Here is a 24,168-nt window from a genome sequence, read left to right as displayed (position 1 = left end):
CCTAATATATGTATTTTATACGTATGTATTTTGGGACTTCTCAAGTGGCTCAGTGGCAAAGAATCTGCTTGCCAAGCAGGAGATGTGGGTTTGATTCCTGAGTTGGGAAGATCCCTTGGAGAAGGAAACGGCAACCCACTCTGGTATTCTTGCCTGGGAAATCCCGTGGACAGAGGAGCCTGGTGGGCTACAGTCCATGGGGTCGCAAAGAGTTGGACATGACTTAGCGACTAAGCAGCAACAGTGATATGTATATTTTGCACGCCGCAGTAAAATAGAAGGGATTAAGTCATTCATTCCTTCAGTGTTTGCTAAACCTATTGCGTGCCAGACATCATGCTGAATGGTGGGGATGTGTGGTTGAATAACTTTTCACTCTTAAGTTGCTTGCTGGCACATACAGGCAAATCATTCAAATGCCAAGTGACAGGTGGGGTCTTATGGAGGGGTCTTTCTAGAGTGCTAGCTGTGTCCCTAATTCTTCTTGAGGGAATCAGGGAGGGCTTCGCTGAGGAGGTGGCTATGGAGTTCAGTCTTGAAGGTTTGAGTAGGAGTCTGGCAGGTGAGAAAGAGCCTTTCAGGCAGAGGGATGGATAGATCATCACGTGGTCTTGAGTTTGATGAGATGTGATGAGTGCCTTGGCTTGAGTCCAGGGTAGCCATGGTGGGCAGACAAGGCTGTCTCTCCAAGAGGTCCCCGTGAGAATCTCCATAACCATGAATATGCTGCCTCAAATGGTGAAAGAGATTTTTTTTTCAGATGTGACTCAGTTAAGGATTTTGATTGGGGAGATTATCCTGAATGTTTCAGATGGGCCCAATCTAATCACATGAGTCCTTGAAAGAGGAGACCCTTTCCAGTTGTCATCAGAGAGGGAGCTTTGTCTATGGAAGGAGAGAGATTCAACATGGCTGACTTTGCAGATGGGAGAAGGGACCATGAGTCGAGGATTGTAGGCAGCCATGAGAAGCTAGAAAAAGGCAAGGCTGGGGAATTGTCCACAGAGTCTCCTCGAAGACACATAGCCCTGCCAGTGCCATGATTTTAGCTCAGTGGGACTCTTATTGGAATTCTGACCTATAGAATTACAAGATGAAATTTTGTATTGTTTAAGACTTTAAGTTTGTGGTAGCTTGTTATAGCAGCGTAGGAAACTAATACAGTGTCTGAAGGAGAAGACGGAGACCGCACTGGAGAAAAGAAGGGGCAGAAGGGACTTCCTTGGTGGCCCAGTGGTTAAGACTGCACTTCCAATGCATGGGGCAAAAGTTCAATCCCTGGTGGAGGAACTAAGATCCCACATGCCACGTGGCATGGCTTAAAGAGAAAAAAAGGCAGATGAAATGCTCAGATTTATTCTGTAAGGGGAATGAGGCTCAAACTTCAGTGGGGTAACCACTTTTTCTTTGAATATTGATATCCTGTGTTTTGTACTGATATCAATTAATATTAATATTCTATGTTAATGTTCTGAGAGAGAAAGAGCTGCTTTAATGGATGTGCGTGCATTCATGCTACGGTGCTTCAGTCATGTCTGACTCTTTGTAACCCTATGGACTGTAACCCACCAGGCTCCTCTGTCCATGGGATTCTCCAGGCAAGAATACTGGAGTGAGTTGCCGTGCCCTCCTCCAGGGGATCTTCCCGATACAGAGATAGAACCCGTGTCTCTTACGTCTCCTGTATTGGCAGGCAGGTTCTTTACCACTAGCACCACATGTGAGTTTTCCATAAATCAAATGTGTATTTCTGATTTACTTCGTGGGAATTTAGATTACTTCTAGTCTTTTGTTATTAAAATAATGCTGCAATGAATTATCTTGACCTTCTGTAATTTTGCACATGTGTGGGTATGTCTGTAGGAAGAATCCCAAGGAATGAAATTGTTGGGTCACAGAGAATATACATCTTTGGGAGTCTACATTTTTAATAAATGTCTGAGGACATGATGATTCTGATGAGAACTGAAATTAAGTGAGAGTTCCTGAACGGAATTTCAGATTGGGGCTCCATAAACATCCTCGTGACTGACAGTGTGGAGGCAGGGAGACTGGACCTCAAGAGAAATGAATGTGTGTATGTGAGAGAGAGATAGAGATGTTTAGGACTGACTTGGCATAGGTAAGTATAAGTTGATTTTCTTTCTTTGTTTTTTTTTTTTTTTCAATCAACCTGGGAAATTCCTACAACACGAGAGGCTCTTTCTCAGTGACCCTGGGTCAGAGAGCCATATTGGGGTTGCTGGTGACATGTGTTCACATGTGAGGACTGAATTCTAATCTCCCTTCTCGTCTGCCCAGGAATTTGACTCTAGGTAGATAGTTTCCCTTGTAATGGGAAGGGGGGGTTACAGTCCATGGGGTATCAAAAGAATCAGACACGACTTAGCAACTAAACAATGAGTTTTACAAGGTCAGGATTGCACTACAGCCTTTGACTTGTGACCCTCAATATCTCCAATAGTTTCATTTTGTTTAGGTGTTTTAGTTCAGTTCAGTTGCTCAGTCATGTCTGACTCTTTTTGTGACCCTATGGACTGCACCATGCCAGGCTTCCCTGTCCATCACCAACTCCTGGAGCTTGCTTAAACTCATGTCTATCAAGTCAGTGATGCCAACCAACCATCTCATTCTCTGTCTTTCCCTTTTCCTTCCACTTTCAATCTTTCCCAGCATTAGGGTCTTTTCCAATGAGTCAGTTCTTCCCATCAGGTGGCCAGAGTATTGGAGTTTCAGCTTCAGCATCAGTCCAATGAATATTCAGGGTTTATTTCTTTTAGGATTGACTGGTTTGATCTCCTTCAGTCCAAGGGACTCTCAAGAGTCTTTTCCAACACCACAGTTCAAAAGCATCAATTCTTCAGTGCTCAGCTTTCTTTGTGGTCCAACTCTCACATCCATACATGACTAATGGAAAAGTCATAGCTTTGATTAGACGGACCTTTGTTGGCAGAGTAATGTCTCTGCTTTTTAATAAGCTGTATAGGTTGACCATCCTATGGGGTTGCACAGAGTAGGACACGACTGAAGTGACTTAGAAGCAGCAGCAGCAGGTTGGCCATAGCTTTTCTTCCAAGGAGCAAGTGTCTTAATTTCATGGCTGCAGTCACCATCTGCAGTGATTTTGGAGCCCCCCAAAATAAAGTCTCTCATTGTTTCCATTGTTTCCCCATCTATTTGCCATGAAGTGATGGGACCAGATGCCATTATCTTAGTTTTTTGAATGTTGAGTTTTAAGCTAACTTTTTCACTCTCTTCTTTCACTTTCATCAAGAGGCTCTTTAGTTCCTCTTCGCTTTCTGCCATAACGGTGGTGTCATCTGCATATCTGAGGTTATTGATATTTCTCCTGGCAATCTTGATTCCAGCTTGTGCTTCATCCAGCCCAGTATTTTGCATGATGTACTCTGCATATAAGTTAAATAAGCAGGGTGACAATAGACAGCCTTGATGTACTCCTTTCCCAATTTGGAACCAGTCTGTTGTTCCATGTCCAGTTCTAACTGTTGTTTCTTGACCTGCATACAGATTTCTCAGGAGGCAGGTAAGGTGGTCGGGTATTCCCATCTCTTGAAGGATTTTCCACAGTGCCTTCTTTGCCTTGCTGATTTTACTGTGACTTCTCCATTCTTGAGTTGACTTTGGTTCATTCCCGGGTGAGCTAAATTTCAGTGTCAACTAGCTTTTCCCAGAGTGGTTCATGGACACTCTATTCTCCAAGTGCTTTCACGTCTGAGGATGTTTTTCCGCTGCCTTTGTAGCTGAATGTGCAGCTCGCTTGCCATTTATCTTCCTGTCGCCTCCCCTCAGGAGAATCCCATGCCCTGGGTTCTGGTTCTTCCATTCATCCCTGAGGATGGATTGGGTGCCAGCAATGCTTGGGCAGCCTGGTGGCCCGTGAGCACGGTGGGGGGGCGGGTACATGGTGGGAAGATCAAAGATTGCCATAATCTGGAGTGAGGAACTTTGACTGCCAATTTCAGTCTAGCTGAATAGCAGATTAATTCTCTTTTGTCCTGTGTTTGGGGGTATGTGTTACTCTAAAAATATCCATGGCTGCTGTGTACAGCCATACAGGCTGTGCACTGCAGGACTCAAGGGAGTCTCATTTGTATGAACTATCATGTGGATGGTCCTCCCAGCCTTGTGCAGGATGGCAGCCCTGCAAGCTCTGAGCGTGGAGTGGCCCTAGAAGCACAGAATGCTTCTATCCCAGGGTTTGCCAGACGGCAGTTCTTCTTTTCACACCTTTTTGAATTTGTTCTTAGTCACATACTCCTGTTCTACTATGATTTTTTTTTTATGCTGCATATTGTCTTGCATTTTCCTTACAGAAATGAATTTAAAAGGAGAGCTTTCAATTCCAATTGGAAACAGAAAGTCAGCATGGCTTGCCAAAAATAGAAGAAATATATACGTGCATGTGTGTGTGTGTGTGTGCATACAAGAAAACAATGCAGTCAGATTCTAACTGGTATTTTTGCTGTTTCTCTCTTTTTGAAACAGAAGATTACAAGTGTTAGAGCCGTGTTTAGGACAGGCTAGCACAAAACTGATTTTTTTTCTGGAAGTAATCTTGAAGTGTTGGAAGGGAAAATCACTTCTCGTGATGTGACAGTGTTATTTAGTGTCACAGCTCCCATCATGAACCACCTGTGGGACGTGAGGCAGCACCGCCCAGTCTGATACCCCACTGGCTGCTTGAATCTCCTGGCTCCATCTCCATGTGGGAATCCAACCTTTTCTTACATCCTCTGAGCTCCTGGAAGTCTGAGGGCTTTTTGGCTTGTTCGTTTTTGTTTTGTTTTGTTTTGGCGGATCTTAGTTCCCCGACCAGGAATCGAACCATGGCCCCCTACAGTGGAAGTATAGGGTCCTAACCACTGGACCACCAGGGAAATCTCTCACTCCTGGGAAGTTTAATGCCACTGGGGAGGGACTTTTTCTGTGGCTGGACTCTTCTTTGGTTGTATTGGGTAGGGCTGCTCCTTGGGCTCACTGCATTTAGTTCTGGTCCTAAAGTCAAGCAGGAAAAAAAAAAAAAAAATCAACTGCTTCCTACAAGTTCCATCCCTCCAAACATGATTAAAACTGAGGCCTCAAAAAAAAACACAACAAAAAAAAAACCCGAGGCCTCAGGGTCTTCTCTGGCAGTCCAGCGGTTAGGGCTCAGTACTTCCACAGCTCAGGGTGCAGGTTCTATCCCTGGTTGGGGAACTAAGATCCCCTAAGCAGTGTGGTGTGGCCAAATTAAAAAGAAAAAAGTGAGGCTTCTGAAATTAGATTCCCTGGGTGGGATCCTGAATCCAACCACTTACTATCTTTGTGGGCTTGGGTAAGATACTTAACCTCACTGGGCCTCAGTTTCTTCATCTGGTAAATGGAAACAGTAATAGTGTCTCCTTCTTATGGTTGTTATGAGAATTAGACAAGGTAGTGCTTATGGAGATTTAGAACAATGCCTGGCATCTAACGCTCAGACGGTAAAGAGTCTGCCGGCAGTGTGGGAGACCTGCTTTTGATCCCTGGGTTGGGAAGACCCCCTGGAGAATGAAATAGCAACCCACTCCAGTATTCTTGCCCGGAAAATCCCATGGATGGAACCTGGCAGGCTACAGTCCATGGGGTTGCAAAGAGTCGGACACGACTGAGCAAGTTCACTTGTACTTTTGTGAAAGTAAAAAAAGTGCTTTTACTTTTGCACCTCATATGTGCTGATTTTAAGGGTTGGCAACTGTTACTTTCTGTAGCCACAGGCAGTGAGGCCCCTGGCCTCTCATACCTTCTTCTGGGTTAGAAGACATAGGACTCAAGTTCCAGCTTCAGCTCAATATCCGCCTGATGACAAGGTCATAAGCAAATCACGAGCCCTCCCTGGGCTTTCGTATCCATGTCTTGAAACTGAGGATGGTGGGCTCTATGGCCCCAAGTCCCTCCTCCCATCCCCAGCCAAGGTGGAGACTTCTGGGCTGAGGGAGCAGAGGAGAAAAGTGGGGATATTAATACAAATGATTGTGAGCCATAACGTCTGTGTGTGTCAGCCACAGGGTACCACAGGAAAACTATACATACCCTCTCTTTAATTTCTCTCTCAGAACATCATTTTGAGGAGTGAGATAGAACAGAGGATGAAAGATATTCGATAGTATAAAACAAAAGGACAGAAATAAGACTGAGGTATTGAGAAAAGCAGCTTTGCTTTAACCAAACCCAGCATATGGGATGACATAAAAACACCACAATATCCTTTATTTATCAAGCTCCCTTGAAAGAGGACAGTAATAATAATTGGGAACACTTGCTGAGTTCCTGTCATGCACCAGCTGTCTCGCATGTATGTTTTCATTGGATCCTGAACTATGTATAAGGCAGTAACAGCTGCTGTAACAAATAGACCCCTGAGATGGCAGGGGACTGACATAGTAGCTCATGGAACACAGCTGATGCTGGTGGGTGTCAGCTCTCCTCCACACAGGGATTTGGGGATCTGGCAACTTCCATGTTGTGCCTCCACCATTTCCTAGGGCCTCAGAGCCCTTTGCATCTGGGCTGAAGAGGAAAGAAAAGGCACGCCCATTTCATAAACGCACCCCCTCAGGAAGTGCCATGCATCACTTACGCTCACATTTTATAGGCAAGAACCAGTCACATGACCCCAGCAGGAGATAGGGGTGCTGGGAAATATTGTGCCTGGCGGGGCAGCCACTCTGTAGCAATAACTCCACACTATAAAAAGGGTGGCGCATTTTTTGGATGGATAGCTAGCAGATTCTGTCACAGCTTATGTGGTGGAGATGACAGTTACACCCATTTTACAGATGAGGAAACTAAGGCCCAGAGAGTCTGGGCTGGGTCTCAGAGTTTGTAAGTAGCAGGGGCTCTATGAGTTCAAGTGTTTGTCACTCAATTGTGTCCGACTTTTTGCGACTCCATGGACTGTAGCCCACCAGGCTCCTCTGTCCATGGAATTCTCCAGGCAAGAATATTGGAGTGAGTAGCTATTCCCTTCTCTAGGGGATCTTCCTGATCCAACTGCAGGCATTCCTTAACCATCTGAGCCACCAGGGAAGTCCTTGAGTTCATAGCTCTTGCATTTAACCACTGTGGTGTTCATCTGAAATAAGCAATTAGGTTCTTCTGGCTGTACAGTTCTTCAGAACAAATCCTTGCCTTCCATTTTTAATGGCCTCAGGTGCCCGAGCAAGGTGTGTCTGGGGGTCAGGGTGACACAGTTGTGATGCCAGGCAGGATTTTAGTTTCCAGTATTTCATCCACTTGGAGAAACGATTATCCCCAGAAAGTTGACCCATATTTTGAACTCCTGCCAGAAATCAAGGCCTGGTACCATCTGTAAGAGATAAATAAATCAAAATATCATCAGCAGATAAGTGTATGCCATCTGCTGCCCTGTCAGTTGAACTGGCAGAGGCCTCCAGAGAATTCCAAGGAAGGGCTTGCCAAGGCTCTGCTGCCAGCGTGGAGAGCGAGAGGAGAAGCTTCACTTAGAATCTGCTGGCATGTTTCTTTACTTTCTGCTCTTGGTGCTGAATGCCTTGAATCTGGCCCAGCGAAGGTGTGTGAATTTTCACCCTTGCCAAACAGTTAAAATCATTTCTCTTCGGCCACATTTGTTGGGGGTCCAGGACTGTTTTCCTCTGCTCTCCCAGCAAGTCAAAGACTTCTGCTATACAGACAACTAGCCAAGTGCCTGCCCAGAGGTTGGGGTCCATGGAATCTGGGTTTCAGAACCAGAGGTAAACTCAGAACCAGCCATGTTTGGGCATCTGGCCTGACTTCTTGAAATGCAGCACCATCCTGATGGATGCTGATTTTTTCCTGGAGTCCTTTTGGAGGGCATCTGAGACTTCCCTTAGAAAGAATAGATTTTTCTAGAACCAGCTTATTCTGCTAGGGGCAGCACAGAGTAGTGGCTAAATTCAAAGGATCTGTGATGGGCCATCTCCACTTGAATCCTGGCTCCACCTTCCACTGTGTAACCTTAGACAAGTTACTCAGTCTGTCTGTGCCTCAGTTTCTTCATCTGTACAATGGGGGTGGTAGTTTGTAAAGCAGATTGGACCTGGCCCCTCCCCCATGGGGCTCCCTCCAGATGCCCTCTCCCTACCCTGCAAGTCCCTAAAACCTCGCCTTCACCATCAGGTGGAACATGGAATTAAGTCACGATCCTCAGACCAGGATCTGGGGACCCAGCCAAGGACTCTGGGACCGCCCCCAGAGCCCCTTCCTCTTGCTGCTCATCTTCCTGCTGCCAAGCAGATCTGGTGCCTGTGTGTTCATGCCAAGGGTGACTTGGCTGACCCTCAAGGCTCCTCATGCCTTCTGCCAGCCTTGGGCATCTGCCTCTCACCACCTCCCTGGATTGTGCTCGTGGCCCTGCCAGGCTCCCCTCACCTGCTCGGGCTGAGGCGGCACCATTACAGCCTCCTGCTTCTGGCTTGAGAAGACGTCCAGGTTCTCTCTCCTTTGGAGGAGCGCAGTGTGACTCTAACTTGGGATCCAGGGACTGAATCAAAAATAGCACTTCAAGCATGGGGCAGGCATCTTCTCACACTCCCTTCTGTTTTCATCCTTTTTGGCAAGCCTAGAGGGCAGATCCCAAAGGACTTTCATCTGGCAGCTGAGGCAAAGGCTCAGACCGATGAAGCCACTTCCTGAGGTCACGGGGCCAGGAAGAGGCAGAGGAGGGATGTGAACTCACGTCTTACGGTTTTGGAACCCAGACACCTCCGTTCACCTTTCTCGGAGGGCGCCCTGGGAGCTGTGATGAATGACAGAGGGATGTGGGTGTTGATGCATCAGGCTGATCCCTCGCAGGTGTTGCCTGATTTAAATCCTAACTGAAGACATCTTGTTTTATACCTGTTACCTTGTTTAGCCCTTTAGCAACACCATGAGGCCTTTTCCTGGCCAAAAAACCCAATCAAATAAATGAAAACCATTGTTCCCCCAGTGTTCCCGCATCTGGCAGGTGGCAGAGCTGGGTTTTGAACTCCTGTGAGGTCAGAGTGCAGGCTTTTCACTGGGGAGCACAGCCTGCCTGGCCCCCATGGGCAGGGCACCCGCCTCCCCTGGCCGCCTCCACCATGAGCTTCTTTCTCAAGAAGATCAGACCTGGAGGAGGGACCTTGGGGTAAGATTCCTGGAATCATGCATGCGTGGTGAGTCAGAGAGGAGGTGGCTCTGACCCACCGATTGTCTCTGGGGTGGATTCTTGGAAGCCTCGTTTCTACTGTTTCTGCTGAGAACCTGTGCCAGGTGCTCCCCTTGGTGGCAGGATTAGAGCACCAGCTGACAAACTGAAGATGTTGTGTTGAGGGCAGTTTCTGAGCCACCCTCACCCTTAGCTCAGCCAGGTCCCACAGACAGTGGGTCAGGAGGAGTCAACAGCTAGAGCAGGTCAGGACTTCTTGGGTTGCGTATTTTATTTCTGTAATGCTAAAAGTCAACAGCCCCAGTAGGGTGACGCCACAGGGTTTAAGAAGAAATGACTTTCCATTTGTCTTTTCTGAGCAAGGAAGCAAACCTTTCAAAGAGACATTTAGGATTTGTTTCAAGATAACCCCACTAGTAGTCAAGTACAGCTGTGAGAATTGGACCATAAAGAAGGCTGAGTGCCAAAGAATTGATGCTTTTGAATTGTGGTGCTGGAGAAGACTCTTGAGAGTCCCTTGGACAGCAAGGAGATCAAGCCAGTGAATCCTAAAGGAAATCAACCCTGAATATTCATTGGAAGGACTGATGCTGAAGCTGAAACTCCAATACTTTGGCCACCTGATGTGAAAAGCCAACTCTGAAAAGACCCTGATGGTGGGAAAGATTGAGAGCAGGAGGAGAAGGGGACGACAGAGGATGAGATGGTTGAATGGCATCACCAACTCAATGGACTTGAGTTGGAGCAAACTCCAGAGCATAGTGAAGGACAGGGAGGCCTGGCGTGCTGCAGTTCATGGGGTTGCCCAGAGCTGGACACGACTTACCGATTGAACCACAACGGCAGCTCCACCAGTGGTGGGGGTGGTGGGTGCAGAGAGAAAAGACTGATCATGGGGCGACAGTTTCCAAGCTGGGATGGGGACATGGGACTCTCATACTAGCCTCTCTGCTTTTGCAAAGGATAGGAACTCCCCATATTATGATGGTTAAAAAGTGTATTTCAGAGACAGTGTTGAATTGCTGGAGCCCAAACAAGCTAGTCTGGCCGTGGAATGCCCTTGGTCCCCACCTCCTCTGTGCAAGTCAGTCTCTTTCACGATGGAAAGCACTTTGGAAAGATACAGACCTGGGTCCAGCTCCCAGTTCTCCTGCTCCCTGGCTGTGTAACCTTGGGTAGGTCACGTTGCTTGTGTGAGCCTCAGTTTCCTCATCTGTAAAGTGGGGGTGAATACTGACTTCATACAGTTGTGACGTGTGCCAAGTTCTTAGCATGCTGCTTGCTCTGGACTCTTCTTGGGTCACTGGGCCCTCTAGCTTCTACCTGATGGTGGATAGATCTGCTATTGACAGTGCCATAGGGGCCAAGCTGTGCCCGAAGTAGAAGGGGACAGTGTCTTGGGAGGTGAAACACTGGAAATTCAGGGAGACATCCCTTCAGGGTGGGGCAGGTGGTTGGTGGATAATACTTGATTTGTGGTGGGGGAGCCGGTGAACTTGAAGGCTAGGGATGGGTCAAATATGGGCAAATGGAGGGAGAGAAGATGCTGAGATTGAGAGGTGGGAAAAGGGAGGTTGTAAATCTGAACTACCAGGCAACAAGCAGCAGAAAAGGAGGTGAAAGGTGGCCATTAAAAATATCACCTCTAGGCTGATCTCCGGGCTCCAAGCCCTCTGTGTCTTGGCAGCTGTGAGGCTGGAATGCCTCTCTGATTGCCTCTTTCCTCTCAGGTGGGCCCTGAGATGCTCTAGAGCTCAGTTTCTCGTCTCACCTTGACCTGCAGGTGTGATGGCCATATCTGTAGGATTCTGTATAGCTGCCCCCATATGGTGTAATCCTTGGCAAAGGCCATTTGTGAAATGCTCTTCATTTACTCATTCCGTCACCACGTCATGTCCGGAGCACCTGTTACTGTACAGGCTATGAGGACACAGCAGCAAATGAGATGCGTGGTCACGGAGCTTCCGCTTGTCTCAGAGACGCTATCTGGACACTGTTTATTTACTAATTTTAATATTCATATAGTTGATTTACACTGTTGTATTAATTTCTGCTGTACCTCAAGGTGATTTAGTTATACACACACACACACACATATGTATGTAGATTCTTTTTATATTCTTTTCCATTATGTTTATCACAGGATGTTGAATATGGCTGTCTGTGGCGCACAGTGGAACCTTGCTGTTTATCGCTTCTACATATGATAGCTTACACCTGCTAACCCCAGCCTCCCACTCCAGCCCTCCCCCAAGCCCCTGCCCCTGAGCCCTGCCCGTTTTCTCTTTATGTCCACAGGTCTCTTTCTGCTTCATAGGTACGTTCGTTTGCGTCATATTGTAGATTCCATGTATAAGGGATCTATGGTACTCGTCTTTCTTTCTTCACACAGTATGATAGTCTCCGGTTGCATCCATGCTGCTGCAAATGGCATTATTGCCTTCTTTCTTATGGCTGAGTGGTATCCATTGTATATATGCAACACCTCTTTATCCGTTCATCTGTCGACTGACATTTAGGCTGTTTGCATGCCTTGGCTCAGAGAAGGCAGTGGCACCCGACTCCAGTACTCTTGCCTGGAAAATCCCATGGACGGAGGAGCCTGGTAGGCTGAAGTCCATGGGGTCACTGAGGGTCGGACACGACTGAGCAACTTCACTTTCACTTTTCACTTTCATGCACTGGAGAAGGAAATGGCAACCCACTCCAGTGTTCTTGCCTGGAGAATCCCAGGGACGGGGGAGCCTGGTGGGCTACTGTCTATGGGGTCGCACAGAGTCAAACATGACTGGAGTGACAGCAGCAGCAGCAGCAGCAGCAACGTGCCTTGGCTATTGTGAATAGTGCTGCAATGAACATAGGAGAGCATGTATCCCTCTGACTTAGTTTTGTTTGAATATATGCGTCTAATACTGTTCAGATGAGCTGGGACACGTCCTCTTTTGGTGCAAGGATTCTGAGCGCTCGACACATACACTTTAACATTAGATCAGTGGCTCCATGAGGGCAGGCACTTGCCTCCGGGTTGACTGCTGTGTCCCTAGCACCTTGAGTGGTGCCTGACACATAGTAGGTGCTCAATGAATGTTCACTGAATATAACTGCATGAATATCAACACTGGTATTGGGAACCAAAGAGAAGAATATTTTTAGGGATCAAAATTAATCCAAACATCCTCAAGTATCACTGCTGGTTGTGATTTGGATTCCTAGGATTGCAACAGAAAGAGAGAGAGAGAGAGAGAAGGAGAGAAAGAGAGAGAGAGCGAGTGATTTCATCTGCACTGTTAAATTGTTTTCAGAATGGTCCAGAATATGGTCAAGCCCACAGCCCGGGCATATCTATGTGTATATATAACCCATGTAGAGGAAAAGTCCACACGCACCCGTAGAGAACCCAGACGATAAACATATGACCGCATGCATAAACAAGATCATTTTAGATGGAGATTGTGATAAGATTATGAAAGAGAAGCATGCAGGGTGAGGGGATGAGGGTGATGGCTAAGGAGGGGTGAGGGCCACCTTGGGTAGGGTGGCGTATTGGTCATTCGCTGTTTACCCCTCCACGTCTGTCCTCTGCCCCCTGTGCGGTGAGAGACTGCCCTACTCAAGTGCAGCGTCCAGACTCCTGCGTCCTCTGCTTTCTTTTTGGTTCCAGCCAGCGGGAGGCATCGGCAGGAAATCAGAGGGCAGAAGGGGGAGATAGCTGGGGTTGAGACTTCCCTGTTGGTCCAGAATCTGTCTGCCAGTGCAGGGACACGAGTTTGATCACTGGTCCGGGAAGATCCCACATGCCGCAAGGCAACAAAACCTGTGCGCCACAACTACCAAAGCCCACTTGCTGTAGAGCCCGTGATCGGCAGCTGAAGCCACCGCAAGGAGAAGCGCGTGCACCGTATTGCAGAGTAGCCCCTGCTCGCCGCAGCTAGAGAAACCTCAGTGCGGCAGTGAAGAGCCAGTGTGGCCAAAAAATGAAGATAAATCCAGGTTTTAAAAAGTTGGGGTGGTCCTCCTCCCCTGCCTAGTTCTCACCCTGTTGAGGTTTGACAGCGACCACATTCCTCTAAGGACTGTGTGGTCCCCAGATCAGCAGCATCAGCAGCCCCTGGGAATTTGTCAGAAACGCAGCTTCTCGGGTCCTACCCCAGAGTTTCTGGTTCTGATACCTGTTTGGGCGGGGCTAAGCTCCAAGGGGCATGTCCTTCTCTGTGGCTTCACCTCTCGCAGCCTCCTTTCCCTCCTCAGCCCCTTCAGGCTGGAACTGAGGGCTCCCCACATTGCTGGCCCCTCATCCCTGTCCCCGTGTCTGTGAATAGACCCTTCGCTCAGTGGTCTGCAGTGAGCCCCTTCCAGGGTGCCATCTGTTTCCTGCCGGGACCCTGACCAGTCCAGACGGCCAGGATGTTAATTCATATTCCTTTAGACAGAGCACACACCCTCTAGGTTACCCAGCCCACACAGGCTTCCCCAGTCATTCCTGGGTATTGAGAGCTCATGAATTGACTACCCTTGCGTTGGGGTTGGGTTCCAAGTCCCATCCGTTGACCACGGACCTTGGAGCAAGAGGCAAGGATGAAGATCCTCGTGCAGGAGATTTCCCTCTGAGGCTACGGTGGGTCTGAGTCGCCTCTTACAGGCGAGGTGCTTCCCACGAGTTTATTTCTCTGGTCCTCATGGGACTGAATATCCATTTTCTGGGATAGTAGGAAATTCAGACTTCACATAATGCAGGTTCCCTCCCAGCCCTGGGGTGCTGTGAAGTTTTCAGGACTTTTGGGAGAACCTCCTGTCTTCTTCTGGAAGAAGGAGGTCAGAGGGGATCAGAGGCGGAGGGAAGGATGCGCCAAAGGGCATCTTCAGGGGGGCACAAATGAGGCAGCTAGCAGGCAGTGTCCATGGGTTTGAGGGGAACAATGGAAGGCATGGGGCCATAGGGGGCCCCTTTATCCCTGTAACTACCACTTGGCTGGACTCCTGGCTGTTGAGCGGTCCTTGTCTTGCCAGCTGGTGTTGGCACTGAACCCTACGGATCCACCCTGTAATAAGCACTATAGAAACACTAGCATTTGTGATCGTCATTTTTCTAGGTAGGGAAACTGAGGCACCAAAAGGTTCATGTTGATGTAGCACGTCTAGTAAGCGATGGAGCCAGGCTGGAACCCAGGCAGGTCTGGCTCCGTGGCCACGTGCCACCAGCTCCATGGGGGTGGGCCACAGGGCAGTCTTGTCTTTCACGAAGTCCCATGGCTTCTCTGACCCCTGTGTGGAAGGTGACAATGACGACAGTCACCATCTCGTAAGCTCCTACTCTTTTTTTCTTAAAAAAGCATCTCATTTATGTATTTGTTTGGCTGTGCCAGGTCTTAGTTGTGTCATGTGGAATCTTTAGTTGCAGCACGTAGGATCTTTTTTAGTTGCAGCATGCAAACTCTTGGTTACAGCATGTGGGATCTATTTCCCTGACCGGGGATCGAACCCGGGCCCCCTGCATTGGGAGCATGGAGTCTCAGCCACTGGGCCACCAGGGAAGTCCCTAAGCTCTCACTCTATTCCAGGCATCCTAAGTTCTTTGCCCATGTTGAGCCTTTGTAACACCCCTACAGATCTGTGCCTGTTCTACAGACTGGGAACTCAAGGTCCAGAAAGACTGGGAACTCATGTGACAGGAAGTGATGGAGTCAGGATTTGGGCCCAGCCTTACGGATTCAGCATCTTTCTACAATGCGGGAGACCTGGGTTCAATCCTTGGGTCGGGAAGATTCCCTGGAGAAGGCAATGGCAACCAACTCCAGTACTCTTGCTTGGAAAATCCCATGGACAGAGGAGCTTGGTGCAGGCTGCTGTCCATGGGGGTCCCAAAGAGCCGGGCACGACTGAGCAACTTCACTTTCTGCTGATTCCAGAGCTCAGGCCTTGGCCACCCTGCGCTCCTGCCCCATAAACACTGCTGCTTGAAGGAGTGTCCAGCGCGATAGCACCAACCACCACTAAAATGACTTACTATTTCTTTTCTAATGCTGAAAATCGATATTTTTATTTAAAAATATATATTTAAAATAAGATATATTTATTTTTAAAATATAAAATAAATATATGTTTATTTTTGGCTGTGCTGGGTCTTTGTAAATGTGTGCTGGCTTTCTCTAGTTGTTGCGAGCGGGGGCTTTTCTTCCGTGTGGTGCACGGGCTTCTCATTGCTGTGGCTTCTCTTGTTTCGAAGCACAGGCTCCAGGATGCATAGGCTTAAGTTGTGGCTTAATTTTCTCGAGGCATGTGAGGTCTTCCTAGATCAGGGATTGAACCAATGTTCCTTGCATTAGCAGGCAGATTCTTAACCACTGGACCACCAGGAAAGCTTCAAAAATAGATGTTTTTACAGATCAGATTAGAGTGTGAATCTTACCCTGGTTGTCTGACTAGAACCACCTGGGGGCTTTGAAAACCCACTGATGTTTAGGCCTCCTGCTGACCAATTACATCAGAATGTCTGTGGGTGGGCTTCCCAGGGCTGAGAACCACTTATGCTGGCTGACCTTTAGGGTCCTTCCTGGCTTCCCTGGTGGCTCAATTGATAAAGACTCTGTCTACAAAGCAGAGCACATCTTGTGAAATGCCGGGCTGGATGAAGCACAAGCTGGAATCGAGATTGCTGGGAGAAATATCAATCACCTCAGATATGCAGATGACACTACCCTCATGGCAGAAAGTGAAGAAGAACTAAAGAGCCTCTTGATGAAAGTGAAAGAGGAGAGTGAAAAAGTTGGCTTAAAGCTCAACATTCAGAAAACTAAGACCATGGCATCCGGTCCCCTTATCTCATGGCAAATAGATGGGGAAACAATGGAAACAGTGACAGACTTCATTTTTGCGGGCTCCAAAATCACTGCAGATAATGACTGCAGCCATGAAATTAAAAAACACTTGCTCCTTGGAAGAAAAGCTATAATCAACCTAGACAGCTTATTAAAAAGCAGAGACATTACTTTGCCGACAAAGGTCCATCTAGTCAAAGCTATGGTTTTTCCAGTCGTCATGTATGAATGTGAGAGTTGGACTACAAAGAAAGCTGAGCACTGAAGAATTGATGCTTTTGAACTGTGGTGTTGGAGAAGACTCTTGAGAGTCCCTTGGACTGCAGGGAGATCAAACCAGCCAATCCTAGAGGAAATCAGTCCTGAATTTTCATTGGAAGGACTGATGCTGAAGATGAAACTCTAATACTTTGGCCACCTGATGGGAAGAACTGACTCACTGGAAAAGACCCTGATGCTGGGAAAGATTGACAGCAGGAGGTGAAGGGAACGACAGAGGCTGAGATGGTTGGATGGTATCATTGACTCAATAGACATGAGTTTGAGCAAGCTCCGGGAGTTGGTGATGGACAGGGAGGACTGGTGTGTTGCAGTCTATGGGGTTGTAAAGAGTTGGACACGCCCGAGCGACTCAACTGAACCGAACTTCACTGTAGTGCAGGAGACCCAATTTCGATCCCTTGGTCGGGAAGATCCCCTGGAGAGGAAGATGGCAACCCATTCCAGTATTTCTTGCCTGGTTCAATCCCTGGTCTAGGAAGCCCCCACATGCCTCGGGGAGATTAAGCCACAACTGAAGCCTATGCGTCCTGGAGCCTGTGCCCCGAAACAAGGTCCCATGGACAGAGGAGTCTGGTGGGCTGCAGTCCATGGAGTTGCAAGAGTCAAACATGACTGAGCGACTAAACCACCATCGTCACCAGCTTTCTGCTTCCGTGGTTCAAGGAAGGTATGCGGCCCTCAGGTGGCAGTAACAGGCCACAGCTCCATGATCTAACTGACAAGCCTCAGTGCCAACAGATAAGCACACTTGTCTTCAGTTTTATACCCAAATGAGATCCCTTGTTCCACATATAGACTTAATAATGATTGTAAAAAGCATTAATGTTTTAAGAACTACTTCTAAAAGCAGTTAGCCAATATGTTAGTTTGATACCTTTCTCACAAATGGTTAGCTAACTTTTATCATGGAACTAAGGGTTTAGAGCCAAAAAAATCTCTTCTGAGTTTGGATTTTCGTCATTAGACTTGTTGACCATTGATATATCCAGGCTTTCTTACGTCATCACTATTATTTTCCCTTAAACCTCAGCTTTGCCCTGCACAGTCAGTGTGGGCCAATTTTGACCATCTCTGCTCAAACATCTTCTGTTTGGTCTTGTCCACATAGTTGGAAATGGAAGCATGAGAGTGATTTTATTTAGCCCCTAGAAGATTTTCCCCATGTATGTGGAGGTATGTTTTCAGAGAGTTGCTTTCAGGACCCCGAAGCTCTGCAAATGGGAATAGATAGCTGGAAAAACTTTAGGGCATGGAGTTTGGAGCCTATGGACCTGGGTTGAATGTGTCACTTACTGCCTATATGGTCTTGAGCAAGTCACTGGAAGTTCAGCACCTCAGTTTGCTTGTCTCTAAAATAGGGATTCTCAGAACTACATTACAGGCTATAAAAGGATTAAAAAGAAAGCAAACATACTTTTACAATAAAACTACTCAACAAACTAGGAATAGAAGGGAGCTCTGCCAGTTGATAAAGAATATCTATGAAAGGAATATCAATGTGTGTGTGCTCCATTAGGTCCGATTCTTTGTGACCTCATGGACTGTAGCCTGCCAAACTCCTCTGTCCATGGCATTGTCTATAGTATATATACATTCTTGTATATAGTACTTTATAAGAATCCACTAAAAACTACTAGAATAAATGAATTCAGCAAGATTTCAAGGTACACAGTCAGAACCAAAGTCCATAAAAATATTTTCTTTTATTTGTTTTTCGATTAAAGATGTGACTTTAATATTTGGTCTTGCCATAAATGAACTTATCTACAAAACAGAAACAGATACACAGACATAAAGAACAAATTTGTGGTTGCCAAGAAGTGGAGGGGGTAGGGGAGGGAAGGAGTGGGAATTTGGGATTAGAAGATGCAAACTAATCTATATAGGATGGATAAACAACAAAGTCCTACTATATAGCACAAGGAACTATATTCAGTATACTGTGATTCATCATACTGGAAAAGAGTTTGTAAAGAGAGTATATGCATGGATAACTGAATCATTTTGCTGTTCAGCAGAAACTAACACAACAGTTTAAATCAACTATACTTCAGTAAAATATAAAAATAAAAAAATTGAAAAATAATTTGTCTTGCTTATTTAGAAAATCATCTATTATCTTATTGGTGTATATTTTTCCTTCTCATTTGTTTTCCAGGCTTTCCTATCTCTCTATTATGTGTCCTAACTTATTTCTTAGGAGAAAGAGAAACGTGGCCTCTGACAGCTAGAAGCTGCTCTTGAACCATCAGTTAGACCCGAGTCTTGTTAGCTGCTGATCTCATGTCTTGGTAGTCTCCTGCTGATTATAAACAATTTTATAGGATACCAATCAGACAATGACAAAGATGTCACTAACATATGTTACTATAATGGATGAAGACAAAATAAGACCATTCCATACATATGTCTAAGCACAGATTAAAAACATGAACATAATCAAAAGGACAGAAATGAGCAAATATCCTCCTTTTCTGAGTAACGTGAATAAGGGCTGCTTCTATACTAATCAGAATTTTAGCTGCATTCTACTCTTCCGTCATTCCAGATAAGATTCATTAAAATACCTATAGCAGACCCACTCCAAAATGGCCCAGTTATCCTACCTTCTAGTTCTCACACTTATGTATTTCTTCTCTTGAATGTAGGCAGAATCCCTAACTTTCATTTAACCAGTGTAACATGATAAAGATAATGAGATTTTATTTCCATGATTACATTTTATAAGATGGTAAAAATCCCCATCTTGCCAGCAGACTCTATTTACTACCTGTCCCTGCTGACTTTGATGAAGTAAGTCACCATACAGAGAAGCCTGCATTGCAAGCAACTAAGGTGGCCTCTAGTTGACAACCAGCAAGGAACTGAGGCTCTCAAATATCAGCCAATTCAGTCATTCAGTCGTGTCCGACTCTGCGACCCAATGGACTGCAGCATGCCAGGCTTCCCTGTCCATCACCAACTCCTGGAGCTTGGGCAAACTCATGTTCATTGAGTCAGTGATGCCATCCAACCGTTTCGTCCTCTGTCATTCCCTTCTCCCGCCTTCAATCTTTCCTTACTGGTTTTTCCAGTAGTCATGTATGGATGTGAGAGTTGAACTATAAAGAAAGCTGAGCGCTGAAGAATTGATGCTCTTGAACTGTGGTATTGGAGAAGATTCTTGAGAGCCCCTTGGACTGCAAGGAGATCAGGAAGCTGAAACTCCAATACTTCGGCCACCTGATGTGAAGAACTGACTCATTTAATTTCTTGTAGAATCAAAGAAAAAGAGAAAAATTTCAATACACTGAGTTGGGCAAAAAATTTATTCCAGTGTTTCCGTAAGGTATTATGGAAAAACCTGAACAAAATTTTTGGCAAACCAGAAATAATGTTAATGTATTAATCTTTAACCAATGCATTTGTTAAAATATAATTTCTAGTTTAATTTTTTATTGAGGAAGAGACCCCAAAGGCGAAAGCCTAGGGTCCACGTAGTCTTAATGGGGCCCTTGCTGCTCGTATGAATTTGACGGTAAAAATTTTCCCTCTCTAGTTTTGAGAGGAAAAATATAACAAAGAAAGTTTAAGGTGATGCATTCAAAATCCATGCATTCTTAAAGTGTTAGTCACTCAGTTGTGTCTGACTTTTTGTGATGCATGGACTGTGGCCTGCCAGGCTCCTCTGTCCATGGAATTCTCCAGGCAAGAATACTGGAGTAGGTTGCTATTCTCTTCTCCAGGGGATCTTTCCTGATCCAGGAATTGAACCTAGGTTTCCTGCATTGCAAGCAGATTCTTAACCATCTGAGCCACGAGGGAACCCTGGGAGAGGAGGAGGAAGGGATGGAGTGTGGATGGAGAGGCTGATGGCGGCCAGTCCTGGCTCCACGTGAAGGAATCTGGGCTTGATTTGGGGATGGTGTTTAGAGCAGGAGTGTGTGTTCTTGCGTGTGTGCCTGTGACATAATGTATGGTGTGAAAATATCCCTCCAGCTGCAGTGTGGAGAGTGGATCAGACAGAGGCCTGGGGAGCCGAATGATGGCTTCTGCCCTCATCCTGCTGGGCCTGGATGGGGTGGAGGCTGAGGAAAAGGCCACAGGGCTTTGAGGAGGTGCAAGCGACAAGGCTGGATGGATTGCGCTGGGAGGTGATAGGAGGTGGCATCACAGCGGGGGTTGTGCTTTGAGTTTGCATCTTTGCCATCCACATTCCACAGGGCATTGGCTTTCTGGGAATTAAGGTTAGAGAAAGAGGCTGCTCGGGTTAGACATACTTGGGTGGCGGCTTAGTCTGGGGCTCCTGGAAGGGGGAGAGGTGAAAGCTTGAAGCTCTCACTTCCTCTCGTATTCTGAAAACCTTTCTTTTCTTTTTCCTCTCCAAAGGTGAAAAATGCCGCAGCTTCATTGACCTGGCCCCGGCTTCAGAGAAAGGTAGGTGTGGCCCAGCTCAGGCGTGCCAGCCTCGCCCTCTGGGACACTTCCTGCAGCCCTGGGAAAGCCTGTCCGTTAGCACCCCTGGGTGGTGGTGCCCCAGGGGGCCGGGATCCTGCAGCAAAGCTCTGAGTTCCTTGAGCAGCCAGAGCAGTGGGAGAGGCAGGTGGAGGGTCCTCATCTTGCCCCCTGCCACGCTCCCTCCCCACAGTGGGCGTGTGGTCCTGAGAATCCTTCCACTTCCTTTACTTCTACAGCATGCTGGGACTTTGGGGGAGGTGGAATGGGTGTGTGGAATTTGGGGTCAGGCAAGACAGCGCTGGGGGCATTGCCTCCCAGTGTGGGATTTGTCTTTGGAAGGGAGGGAAGCCAGATGTTCTGTCTCTGTCATCTCACAGGTGTGGGGAGGGCCAGCCTGATTGGACCCTTCCTTTCAGAGAGGAGCCATTGATGTTCAGGGCTGGATATCAGAGATTCTGAGCCCAGTGACACTCAGATAGGACGACTGGGAATGGGCTGCAGCGTATGTAAGAGGCAGAGTAGTCAGGATTACATTTAGTTGGAAGTAATGGCACCCCACTCCAGTACTCTTGCCTGGAAAATCCCATGGATGGAGGAGCCTGGTAGGCTGCAGTCCATGGGGTCGCTAAGAGTCGGACACGACTGAGCGACTCCACTTTCACTTTTCACTTTCATACATTGGGGAAGGAAATGGCAACCCACTCGAGTGTTCTTGCCTGGAGAATCCCAGGGACGGGGGAGCCTGGTGGGCTGCCGTCTGTGGGGTCGCACAGAGTCGGACACGACTGAAGCGACTTGGCAGCAGCAAAGTATAAGTAAGTGTTAGTCGCTCAGTTGTTTCCAACTCTCTGTGACCCCATGGACTGAGCCCACCAGGCTCCTATGGAATTCTCTAGGCAAGAATACTGGAGTGGGTAGACATTCTCTTCTCCAGGGGAACTTTCCTGACCCAGGGATCAAACCCGGGTCTCCTTTGCAGGCAGATTCTTAACCATCTAAGCCACCAGGTGACTCCAAACAACTGGCTTCAGTGGACAAATATGTTTATAGCTTTTATAAAGGTTTGAATCCAAAGTAGATCTGCTCCATACAGTCCTCAGGATCCCAGCACTTGAGGGCCCTCTCCATCACCCTTTGCCCTCTTGGTCTAAGCAGGTGGTTAGAGCTCCAGCTGTCATATCTGTACTCCAGGCAATAGGATAGAGGAAGGGGAAGAAAGAACGGGCAAATCTTGCGTGTCAACTGGGTTCCCAGAAGTTGGCCCATGACATGGGCTCATTTTCTCTTTGCCAGAACTTGATTATAGCTGCAAAGGAGTCAGGGAAGTGAGGTCTTAATCAGCAACTGTGGGCTCCGCTAAAAGTCAGGGGTTCTATCATTGTGGGGGAGCAGGAGAATGGATACTGGAGGCTGTGCTGTCACAAGAACATAGGGCGTGGCTGCTTCCCCTCCTGCCTACTCCCCCACCCCCCCACCAGGGAGAAGCCCTGCCAAGAGAGAACAGGTGTGCAGGTCCCTTTAAACAGCCTGGATATTGGGAGAGGGCTCTGGTCCTGGGAGTTGGGATCGGGAAACAGGCAAGAGTTCAGTCCTATACATTGGAGTCCTATATTTGTATACATCTTATACAGATATGGAGGGCCTTGGTAGGCACTATTGTTGTTCAGCCACTAAGTCGTGTCTGACTCTTTTGTGACCCCATGGACTAGAGCCCAGGGCTCCCCAGAGGAGCCCAGGCTCCTCTGTCTATGGGATTTCCGAGGCAAAAGTATTGGAGTGGGTTGCCATTTCCTCTTCCAGGGGATTTTCCTGACCCAGGGATTCAACCCATGTCTCCTGCATTGCAGGAGGATTCTTTACCACTGAGCCACCAGGGAAGCCCTTGGCAAGCATGGGTCAGGGAAAATTAAGTCCAGGACATGTGGCCACCCACACCCCCTGCTGGTAGGGCTGAATTTGGGGTTTCCTTGCAGTGTCAGGAGGTTTAAGAGCCTGGAGGGCTGGGACTGTAACCCCTCCAAAGTGTTGGCAGAGATGGGGTAGGCAGGGGGTGTGTGCCATTGAGGCTGATGACATTCCTATCTTGCACATACTGTCCCCTTGGAGAGCTCTGGCCAGGTGACAGCTGGTGAGACTGAGGGGCCTGTGACAGGAGGCCCGAAGTGCCCTCAGGCCCAAGAAGAGGCTGGGCTCCCCTGCTGAGCAAGCTTGTGGCCGTGGGGACTGCCGCCTCTGTTTCCTTTGCTTCCTTCCCACACTCCGTACCCGGCCCTTGTACTGCATCTTAGAAGTCGACACCTGCCTATGGCCAGGGCTGAGCGACTCAGACTGTACCTCTCAAACTGAGATCTCCAGAAAATACTATGAATACAGCTGCCAATAAATGACTGAGATTTGATTGATTGGGTACCATGTGCTGGGCACTGGGCCATGCACGTTGAATGCATTAACTTGGAAATCTCCCCACAACCTTGTGAAGAAGGGGCTGACTTTCTCACCCTACTTGACAGATGAGGAAACTGAGGCTTAGAGACGTTAAGCCACTCACATCTCACATCTCATAAGCCAGGGGTCCCCACCCCTTGGGCCATGGATGGGTGCTGGTCTGTGATTAGGGACTGGGTCACAGCAGGAGGTGAGTGGCAGGTGAGTGAGCAAAGCTTCATCTGTGTTTATAACTGCTCCCCATCACTCTCATTACTGCCCGAGCTCTGCCTCCTGTCAGATCAGCATCAGCATAATAAATGTAATGCACTTGAATCATCCAGAAACATCCCTCCCCTGGACCCTTGGTCCGTAGAAAAATTGTCTTCCACTAAATCAGTCCCTGGTGCCAAAAAGGTTGGGATTGTGTCATAAGGGATAGAGTGCACATTCTACACCCCACCTTGTACTGCGTCTTAGAAGTCGATACCTTTAGGCAACCTCTGTGATGCCCATCCCACAATCCCTAAGGCCTTGGAGTTTCTGGGTCACCTCTGCTCCAGATCTGACTTCCAGGAAGCATGACCCGTGTGCTGGTGTTCAGTTCATGTCTGACTGTTTCCAGTCCCATGGGCTGCAGCACTCCAGGCTTCCTTGTCCTTCACTGTCTCCTGGAGCTTGCTCAGATGCATGTCCATTGAGTTGGTGATGCCATCCAACCATCTCATCCTCGGTCGTCCCCTTCTCCTTCTGCCTTCAATCTTTCCCAGCATCAGGGTCTTTTCCAATGAGTCGGCTCTTTGCGTCAGGTGGCCAAACTATTGGAGCTTCAGCTTCAGCCATCAGTCCTTCCAATGAATATTCAGGGTTGATTTCCTTTAGGATGGACTGGTTTGATCTCCTCGCAGTCCAAGGGAAGCTCAAGAGTCTTCTCCTTGTGTGCACATGTAAATGTGTGTGCATGTCTGGTTGAGGGTGAGGCTGTATATGCATGGGCAGGTGCTCCTGTGAGAGTGTGCACATGGGTTTTGTGTGTGT

General features: G+C 47.6%; 1 protein-coding gene and 1 non-coding gene across 2 annotated transcripts in view; one reads left to right on the top strand and one right to left on the bottom strand.

Annotated features, from left to right (window-relative positions):
• GSG1L (GSG1 like) overlaps positions 1 to 24,168 on the top strand; it is a 255,208-nt gene that overhangs the window by 70,462 nt on the left and 160,578 nt on the right. Inside the window, exon 2 of the mRNA XM_018041086.1 lies at positions 20,638 to 20,685. Coding sequence (XP_017896575.1) covers positions 20,638 to 20,685 — 48 coding nt within the window. The remainder of the gene's footprint in view (positions 1 to 20,637; positions 20,686 to 24,168) is intronic.
• TRNAG-UCC lies at positions 4,826 to 4,898 on the bottom strand. The gene has a single exon. It is a non-coding gene; the product is annotated as a tRNA-Gly (tRNA).

This window comes from Capra hircus, chromosome 25 (assembly GCF_001704415.2).
Source record: "Capra hircus breed San Clemente chromosome 25, ASM170441v1, whole genome shotgun sequence".
NCBI lineage: Eukaryota > Metazoa > Chordata > Mammalia > Artiodactyla > Bovidae > Capra > Capra hircus.
This window is presented reverse-complemented; position numbering and strand designations above follow the sequence as displayed.